Source organism: Tachypleus tridentatus, chromosome 12 (genome assembly GCF_004210375.1).
Source record: "Tachypleus tridentatus isolate NWPU-2018 chromosome 12, ASM421037v1, whole genome shotgun sequence".
NCBI lineage: Eukaryota > Metazoa > Arthropoda > Merostomata > Xiphosura > Limulidae > Tachypleus > Tachypleus tridentatus.
Genome location: NC_134836.1, coordinates 86,546,419 through 86,557,030, shown reverse-complemented (window position 1 = coordinate 86,557,030; position 10,612 = coordinate 86,546,419). Strand labels below are relative to the sequence as shown.

The following is a 10,612-nucleotide window of genomic DNA, read 5'->3' as shown; positions in this document are numbered from 1 at the left end:
GGGGAAGTCGTTAGTAAGGGGGTCGTTAGTGAGGGGCTCCACTGTATATAAAATATAAGCAGATTAAAAGCTGCGTTATATTTAGATCAAGAAGTTGTTGTTATTGACTTCGTAGAAAGCTACGCAGCGTGCTATCCCCGTCACACCAAACATCCTCTCCCTTTGAGCAATGGGGGCGTTATAGTGTCACGGTCAATCCTAATTTTCCTTGGTAAAAGAGTAGCCCAAGTACACTGCTAAATTAGGGACGGCTAGCGCAGATAGCCCTCGTGTAGCTTTACGCGAAATTCAAAAACAAACAATCGCATCGTGCTCTCTGCACTCCGTTCAAAGAATCCTCACAACACTGCTTTATGGACACGCTTTCTGGATATGTTATTGTTTATTACACTTTAGTTGGTTTATCTCTTCGAAACTTTGTACGACCTTCTTACGACTTTCGCAATGACCTATTACCGCTATTAAATATGCTATGGATGTTGAAAATTAATTTTCTCCACTTATTAAATGTTTTAGTTTTCAAAAATTAGTCTTACCCAAGTAAATGAGTGTTTCTCATTGGTTGTTTAATTTCTACATATTCTGTAATATAAATTTGTTAGTCCTAAATTCTTTCACTTTAGTTGTATTCGCTGAGTTAAGTTTGAAACGCTGTAATCCATCTTTAACAAAACCTGGAAAATATATGACATATTCTCTTTTCTGTTCATTATTATTTGTTCTCAAAGGGAAGAATTCAATGAAATGAATATGGATATTTTATTGATTTTTCAGTTTATAACAAATTATTATCCTAAATTTTGGCCAGGCATGGCGTAGTAGCTAACAAGTCAATTGTAGAAATATGACTCTGACAATCAACCACACTGTTCATTTAGCGGTAGCTGCTAGGTGACAGGCACTACTGAATTGTTTCTTATCCTCCCTGTGGTTAGCAGTTTTAAATGAGAGAAAGCTATGTCTGAACCTCTCATCTGACCATTTAGTACATGTTTCGCTTAAAGTACCGCTCATGCTGAAAATACTGATATCAGTCACCTCATATAAGAGAGCCAAGGAGGTAAATAAATCATTAATTATTAGTGTCCATTGATTGTGTGTCATAATTATCTATTGACTTCGATTTAAGAACGAATTTACTTCCATTTCTTTGACAGCTAAGTGATTTCTATTTACTGTTTTAAATTTGCATTAAACATATCTGAAACGTCTTTAAGCTGCTGAAAGTCAAAGTATCTTACAATAAGAAACTAACAGATCGAAATAGTAAGTTATAATATAAACTAGTTTTTATTTGACGTAAAAATGTATGACGTCACTCGTACAAAGATGATTAAAAGTAGCACACCTCCAACTGACCTTTTCTAATATTTAAATTTTGAAAAGTATAATTATATTGAATTAAGTAAGCATACTGAGACACACACCTTACATAACCACATTGTTGTGTGTGGACATTAAGAACAAACCACAGAACTTCTATGTATATATATATTTATCGGAAACAACTACCAATGGCTAAAGTCCCTAAAGAAACTCGCATGAGGTTTGGTCTCGTGCACATAGAAGCTGTAAAAGAGAATATTGGTATTAGATCACAGTGTCCAAATATGTGGATATTTCATACAGTTTATTATTTCTTACAACAAATGGAAATATTTCAAATTACATGGGTACACAGATATATAAACATTGTCTTTGTGAAGTTGAACTCTTTCATTAACATTTAGCTGAGTAATTTTCTATACACCTATTACAAACAAACAAGAAATAAATTATATTTATAATGACATAATTATACTGCAGAATAATAGTGGAACACTATTATTCACTTCAATTAAAGTAGCTGTTTTGTGGTTTGATAGTATTGATCGAAATTTCTGTCAGTCAGTTCATTTGCTTGTATTGTTTCTCAGTTTTTAGCACTGTATTTCACAATATAGATGTAATTATCTTACCTCATGTTTTGTAAAGTATGTTAACCTTCCACCTGACGCACACATTTTTTAACAAGCTGGTTAAGTTCATCTTCAATTTCTTTCTATTTAATTCAACAAATGTTGGGTTTAACAAAGAGTATATCATAAGCATTGTAATGAAAATAAATCAACAATCTATCTGCAACTGAATATTTGAAACATGACAAAATTGTAAAAGAACAAAAGATGTATGTGTGTTAGATCTCATTTCAATTCCAGAACAACTGGCGCTTTTAAAAACATTTTGTGTGATTATTTGAATTTCAAATAATATGAAGCTTTTTTGCAATCTTTTAAGTCTAATTCATTCATTACTTGAACATATAATTTGCATCAATTTATCCTATGAAATATGAGACACTTAAAAGATGAAAAAGTGTGAACTTACAATATGCGGATTGACGCACATGAAAATCTGGTAAAAAAGAGAGAAAAATGTGCAGTTATTAATGAAGAAAGGTATTTTGTCAACATTTTAAAGTAGTTTCACACACACATACACAGTTAATATATGTGGTGAAGTAAGATATTTTAGTGACTTTTAAGAATATCATACACTAGTTATGCGTTTTTATATAACGAAGTTGGACAATAACGATCTATTATAAACTTTGTTTTGCTGTAGTTTCCTTAATTAAATAACTATCGAGTAATTATTGCTTTCTTTCCAGTAATTTGGAAACATGTTATTAAGCTTTAAGATGTCAAATTGAATGTCTGTTGAGCTATTTACGGTATAGAACAATTCACTCTGTTATATTAATAACAGAAAAAAAGGTAATTTTAAAACTTATTTTAGTACAACAGTTATCCTACAAACATGTTAACCGAATCACAACTATCCCGTATTAAGGGCTTAAATTCAGTATATTTTCGAAGCAATAGAAAAACAAAAATGCACATGATATGCCTGAGCTATATCACAGAGTCACGTGGACGCAAATAAATAAATAAAAAAGCATATTTTATAAATTATGTAACATAAATTTAAAATCATTCATAATTTTGATAAACTGCAAATTTCATGTCACGGCGATTAGGTGGAATTTTAACGTTTAACTAAATAGAACAATTTACCATTTTTGCAGTTTCTCCATCTTCACACGCTTTCCTTACGACCTGGAGGTTAGTAGCACCGGGCATAATTTCATCTATGCACTTGTTGATTACTTTTATAACCTGTTGACGTGATAGGATGATATTTTTAACATATTATTTTCGTCAAATGTTAAAATACATAATTAAGTCTAAAGCTAAAAACCGGGTTTCTGTAGCTTAGTGTTTAATTACAAATTTACTAAAGTATTTATGTTGAATAGAAATTAAGATACAAAAAATACTTCCATCAACGAATTGACTTTTGTCCTACGATATACTATTTTAGACAAATAATACTGAAACTTTTCAGAAGTATTGCTGTCTGTTCTCAACTCTTTCACTTTCTTTGATATTATTGTTTGCACTACCTTTTATTATTACTCTACAAAGAAGCTTCGTGTCTTTCAAAAACGGTTAAAACAAATCTTTACAACATTGTTAAACAATATTTGATGCACAGTGGTAGTGGTGCTCTTCACGTTTCGTGTACATGCAATTAATATGTATTTTAAATGATATTTCTGTACACACGTTATTGTTTTGGACTTTTTAACATAATATTATCGCTGTAATGTGTCCTTCCGCTAGTACAGAGGTAAGTCTAAGAATTTACAACGCTAAAATTAAGGGTTTGATTCCTCTCTGTGGACTCAGCAGATAGCTCAATGTGGCTTTTCTATAGAAAACACACACACATTACTGTAATGGTAGCTTATTTTATATACATATAAAATTATAGTTATTACTAAGAAGCTCTTGAATAAATACCAACAATTCGAGTTAACCCTTCTATTAATGTTCTGAGAGTACTTGAAGAAAAGGACTAGGATATTATGGTGACGTCACACTGCAAGACTCGAATATATATATATGTCTTGTAGTAATAATAATAATAATGATTAATTTGTTTAGTTTATTATATGTTTATTGTGCAGACAGAATAAAATATTTATTTAATGTTCACCTGTTTTCTTGTGCAATAGATTCCTAAGCGAATTACTTACTTGATAAAAGTAAAGAGATTCTTGAGGCATCTCATTAACTGAACACGTTACTCCAGTTTTGATTATCTACGTCATTTAAAGAACTTTTTCATAACATTTACTTTTGTGAATCCTAGAACTTTCATACTGATCATCTACTTATTCGAAAATGGATTATCTATTTCGATAAACTGAGAATTTCCACATGAAGAATATTTTCATCGAAACACAGAACTTCATTTTGGATTTTTTTTACACAAATAGATGGTTTCTTCTTGGAACATCTACTTATCTAGACAAGGAACTTCCACTTTAGCATATATTTATTCCAACAACAGATATCGTTGGAATGTGTATTTTATACAGTAAAATACTTTACTTCTGCGTGGAATAGCTTCTTAACCTACATATTAGATTTTCTATTAGAGCACCTATTTATTCAAATAGAAAACTCTGATTTATTTATCTACACGAAAAGCAATTTATAAGCATGTATCGTGCTTTACCATAATGCTGTCTTAGGCAATATTTTGCCCCTTATAAAGCATTCATGTATTTCTTTTACTAACATAAAGTGAACAGTTTTTCCATTAGAATTATTATTTACTCATACAGAGTATTTTTTATGTTCTGAACATACTTAGTGTTATAGAAAACCTTTGAATAGTTCATATGCAGAAGTTTTTCAAAGTCTAGTATTTTTATTCAAACGGTAGACTGAAACAGAGACCATACTTAGAAAAACAGAGACCTTCAAATACATGAAGTGGCAGCCTAGACAGGACCTTTTTAAATGGATAAGAACTTATCTCATATTAAGACTCCCATTTGGTCTACATAGAGAGCTTCGGGTAAATAACTGAGAGAAATAAAAAGGACCAGACTTGTTAGGTATGCTTTAACCCTGGTAAACATTTCTTTAACTGACACATTACCTTTTAATAACATCAACTACTTACCCACACAGGGAACTCTTTATTTTCGCATTCCACGTACTTTTCCAACTGCTCATCATTCAAATCTTAAACAGAAAGCGGTATAAACTATGTTTAGATACTGAGATTTTTGTTACATAAAATAATTCAGAAGACTTGTTTAACAGAGAAAAATAAACATTTAATTAAACCAGCTTCTTATACGTTTATTTTATTCGATGTAATTTTAATAAAATATTAAAAAGAAGAAAACAACAAGTACAAATGATGACACACTCAATAACTGTGTGAAAAACCAAATAAATTTATATTTAACCATGACAGAGAACACCATTAATTATTTAATGTTTAATAATATTACAGATAAATAAATCCCATTTTATAACTATTGAGGAAACAGTTTATTTGTTTTTTTAGTCAAGCATAAAGCTATACAATGAATTATTTGTGTTTTGCCCACAACGAGCATCGAAAGTGTGCAGACATACTACTGTGCCATTGGGGTCACTGTGGTAACAGAAACTAAACTCGAGTAAACTCCTTTGAATAACAAATGAAAATATTATTCAATCTTTCCATTAATGATATGAGCTACGTTGTAAAATAATAAACGTTGCTTACTACAGAGACTAGGTGGAGGGGTCTGGCACAGTACCGTTGTACTAAGACATAAAAACAACCCTACACTGATTAGGACCTTCATTTTAAAAATGTTCCTCATCTTAGAATATTCTTTATTTTCTAAAGCTGTTATATAAATGACAGAGAAGACCTCGAACACTTCATATCATATGCTAGAAATAGATAAAATGTTAATCGTATCATGGTAACTTTGGTAGAACACATATGGTTATCATTTATTATTCTTTAGAGTACCTACCAGATGTACACATGAATCAACCATATTCGTGATATTATTTTGCTTGTGTGTTTTTATAGGTGAAATAAATTTTAATAGAAATTATAGTTACACCAGAATCAAACATTTTAATTAATTACACTATTATTAATTATATTAATTAATACTAACTTTTTTATGTGCGATATGTTTCTGAAGTTAAATATCTCCGACCTGAATTACGGTTTGAGATAAACTTTAATTGATTAAGAGTGTCATCTCTTGGAAGCGCTATCAACTAGTGGACCGATATGATTGTGCACCAGATGATCGTATTCTCACAAATGTTTACGTAGTATCGTATTTTAAGTAGGTTATTTAACATCACATTTTACCTTATATACCTATAAGGGCTGAAACCATCACTAATAACGAGGCTACACAAATGATGACCTGTGGCAGAATGGTCATTGAAGTTTTCGTAGTTTTCTTGTCACTCACAATTAAGACTAATGATTATAAATTGTAATTTTTATTGAATATTTTAAGACCTCGATCAGAGAATTTATTACTTAAGCTATCTTTTTATGAGTAGAAAACTTCTATAGACAAAATATAAGCATATAAAAAGGAAACCTCAAAGAATACCATAAAACACATTAAAATATATAAAAGGATAGTTACTTTTGTTTATCTTATTCTAGACACGGGTGAGCCAAATGGACATATATGTGTGCGTGACTATGCTTGAGGTGCTGGTTCAACAAATTATGAACTATTTGGCTTTTCTGATATTTTCACTTATCCGTCGTTTTTGACGCAATCCTTAAATTTACTCATCTATCGCGGCCTGGCATGGCCAAGTGTGTTAAGGTGTTCGACTCGTAATCCGAGGGTCACGGGTTCGAATCCTTGTCGCACCAAACATGCTCGCCCTTTCAGCCATGGGGGCGTTATAATGTGACGGTCAATCCCACTATTCGTTGGTAAAAGAGTAGCCAAGAGTTGGCGGTGGGTGGTGATGACTAGCTGCCTTCCCTCTAGTCTTACACTGCTAAATTAAGGACGGCTAGCGCAGGTAGCCCTCGAGTAGCTTTGCGCGAAATTCAAAAACAAACAAACAAACAAACAAACATACTCATCTATCTTCAATTTCCAAATATCTTTGTTATTAGTAAGAGGAATCTAATTAATTTACCCTTTCCTCAGTGATCCGTTATACCACTGTTAACTTTAACCATATTTAATAGATAACTAAATACTTACATACAAGATAATGAATAATTACATACTGAAATACACAAGTTAATTACAAATTTAGCGAGTATTTTACAATATATTATAATATATTTAAAACGTAACCAAATGAACTGACATTTTGCTGAAATTATATAACTGTTTAATTAATTAATATTGAAAAGGTCGAATAAACATAAATAAATCTATAACAAATTATTTAACAAACATTTCAAATAATTTTAATCATATTTGATGATGTATTCTAATCTTGAACTGAATTATCTCTGATATAAGGAAAAGTATTTAGCTATTTTTATTTCTCATTGTGCTTATATCAGCCATGTCCACCCATGACTCCCTTGGATACTCAAAGCTTGTGTCCGATTATTTTAGAAAACTGCATGATTGACGAAATAAATATATTTTACTAGGGCTTGAAAATCTCAATCATTCTCAGGTAGTTAATTTTCAAAACTTTGTTTAGTATAGAAAAATATAGAAACAGGATACGATGCAATTAATTTCTTTCAGATCAAATAAATATTATAAATCCTGAAGAAAAAGCAGTTTAACTACAGAGATTAGGACTATAAATTAACCTAATAGTTAATATAGCGAACATAATATACCGTTGTTACTTATATTGATTAGAATGCATTGATTCCTCAGTTTGATAACTTCGTTGTTAGTGATATTTTCGGCCGTAATCCCAAAAACATCTCCCGAAGTTCAGCCAGTTTAGGTTACTTTGTCGTTCATTACAAAACTATATAGCGGGGCTGTCTTTGCTCTGTTCATTATTGGTATCAAATCCCAGTTTTAGCATTATAACCTTTCAAGCCATTGAGCCATATAATAAGCTAACAATGCAAAATGATTTTTAAAGAAAGCATATGCAATAAAATATAATAAATAATAAAAATTAATACTGTAATATAGAATGTAGGGGTAGTCTGTGGTATTTATTATTCTTAAATTTTAATATATGCTCATCATCTGCTAAGAAAAGGTAAACAACAGTAAATAAGTTGGGAGAATTAATGAATATAATATTTTATTAGTGATTTAAGCTGTCATGTTAGGGAGAACAGAGATTCATCTGACTGTCATTTAATAGGCAAGCCAAAATTCATTAAAAGTCTATCCTGTTCTGAAATGTTTTGTCTACTTTTAGTAAAACATACACAATAATATCATAAATTAGCAAGATAATAATTATCGGTATTTTATTGATAATTGTTAGTTTCAGAATAGAGCAGTAGAAAAGCGAGAAATGTGCAATAAGCAAAGTGAAGATCATAAGCTGTATTTTTATTATTATATTTTGTGCTATTTGTCTGATAACTGTGTTAATACTGTATTTACTTGTTACGTTTCATATTTTGCTGATAACGGTGCTGTCAGTAGTATCTGTTCATTATTACTGATATTTTCTTAGTAACTGTGTATTGGTGCATATCTGACTAGCTATTTTTAATATTTCAGTGGTAACTTAGTTGTTATACATATTTATCTGCTTATGATGAATATTTTGTGACAACGGGATTATTGTATGTATGTATTTATTTATTGTTCATATTTGATGGTAATGTGTTATTGCGCATATTTGTATAGTTATTAGTTATATTCAATATTAACTGTGTTTTTACCTGTATTTGTCTGATGATTTTATTAATATTTTCTATTAACTATATTTTCACATGCATTTGTCTAATGTTTTAAATAATATTCAGTGGTAACTGTGCTTTCATGTGCATTTGTATAGTATGTTTACAAGTATTTTATATATGTATAAAACGGCTGGTTTGGGTAGACAAAGCACTATGTAGAGGAGCGAACAACGTTTCGACCTTCTGACAATGACCGAAAAGGTCGAAACATTATTCGCTCCTCTACATAGTGCTTGCTATCCAAACCAGCCGTTTTATACACATATAACTTTCTCGAAAAGTGTGTTTTCTCGTCATTCATCGCGGTTTACAAGTAGTTGTTAGTAACTATGGCTTCAGATATATTTATCTAGATATTTTATTTATAACTGGTTGTTTTCATGGTTTTTAAGAAGTTTTCATAATATTTATGATAAATGTATTTTAACATCTAGTTCTATAGTTATTATTAATAGTTCACTAGTAGCTGTTTTGTTACACATAATATCTAGTTTTTACTAATATTTAATGGCAACTATGTTGTTATATGTGTTTCTTTAGTATTTACAGAAGCTATAATTTATAGTGGCATCACATTGTGAAAAGATTGTGCAACCTTAATTTAACTCAAAAGAAATTTGGATAGAAAATATGACCTAAAATATTGTAAAATTAAAATTTTTGTTAGGGATTATCAAAGACATGTTTTTTTTTTTTTTTTTATCTAGCTAATCTCATAATTAAACCAGACTTCCAGCTGGCAATTATCGTAGTCAACTATATTGTCTTTCTCTTTGAGCAATTATACAGGGTGTTCGGAAAGTCACTGTGCACTTATATATTTATTAACAGACAAAACCACACAGTGACTTTCCGAACACCCTGTATTATTTATTAACTTGAAAGAATGTTTATGAAAGTGAAACATGAAACTGGAAAGTATGTTAAAGATTGTATCACGTATTTTGAGAGCAGTTCATCAATAAGGAAAATCAGCAGATGTTTGCAGGGAAACCAGAGTTTTCAAGACAAGATGGTGATGCCAGAAAAACAGATGCAAAGTCACTGGTTACCCAGACTCAGGTATTGTGCTCAGGGTTAAGCAGATAATACCTAAAAGTTATATAACCATGAGCTATTTTGTTCTGGTTTTAGGAAACTTTGAGAAACATCCTATTTCCAGTATTATAAAGCTGTTCTACAAAACTCAGTAAGTTAGCCTCATCCACAAGTTGTAGGAAAAATTGATTGATTCTTCAGAGGGCTCTTCTTGCTGTGAAATCATTATGGTAAGTTTTAAGCATTTCCACGTACATGTAATTTAATTTGATGTTCCACATGTCACTTGAAATGTCTGTTAAACCTAAATTATTAGCTTAACAAATTTATTGATAAAAGTGATCGAATTATTGTTAAGAAACTTAGTATAAATCTGTAAAAGCAACCTACTCCATCTGTGACATTCTTTTTGTACATTATTCGTTAATATATGTTGAAGTAAATAATATTGTACTTTGTGATATTTGAGCTCTCCGTCTGAGTTCTTACCTTATATTGCAAAAACTAGTTTTCAATATCCTTGCTTCCCCTCGGTGGGCTGAGCAGATAGCCCTTTGTGGCTTTGCTATATGAAAAACACACACACACAAACACAAACACACACAATATCCTTGGTGGTCACAGTACAGACGGTCCATTGTGTAACTTTGCACTTGACAACAAGTTAAAAAACAAAAGATCTCCTTACATAAAGTCTTCGAATTAATGATCTGTGGAGTCATGACTGCATAATACTGGCACTTCAAAGAAATAAGACTTGTAATAAGTATTCTCTCTCATCTGACCTGAACATTACAAATTAGCATATTCGATGAGTGTTTTGGATTGACCA

General features: G+C 30.8%; 1 protein-coding gene across 1 annotated transcript; it reads right to left on the bottom strand.

Annotated features, from left to right (window-relative positions):
- Nucleotides 1-1,266: 1,266 nt before the first annotated feature.
- Nucleotides 1,267-5,770, bottom strand: LOC143233889 (uncharacterized). Its single transcript, XM_076470744.1, has 6 exons — nucleotides 5,617-5,770; nucleotides 5,020-5,081; nucleotides 3,057-3,158; nucleotides 2,368-2,394; nucleotides 1,959-2,041; nucleotides 1,267-1,569 (listed from the first exon to the last, which is right to left on the bottom strand). The coding sequence occupies exons 1-5, from the start codon at nucleotides 5,714-5,716 to the stop codon at nucleotides 1,979-1,981; spliced, it is 354 nt and encodes a 117-aa protein (XP_076326859.1). The 5' UTR covers nucleotides 5,717-5,770; the 3' UTR covers nucleotides 1,267-1,569; nucleotides 1,959-1,978.
- Nucleotides 5,771-10,612: the final 4,842 nt, after the last annotated feature.

Coding starts and splice junctions, on each gene's coding strand:
- LOC143233889 (XM_076470744.1), bottom strand. CDS start 5,716: ATGAGGAACATTTTTAAAATGAAGGTCCTAATCAGTGTAGGGTTGTTT. Junction 5,082..5,616: donor CCCTCCACCTAGTCTCTGTA/GTAAGCAACGTT, acceptor TTTCTGTTTAAG/ATTTGAATGATGAGCAGTTG. Junction 2,395..3,056: donor ATGGAGAAACTGCAAAAATG/GTAAATTGTTCT, acceptor CTTTTTTACCAG/ATTTTCATGTGCGTCAATCC.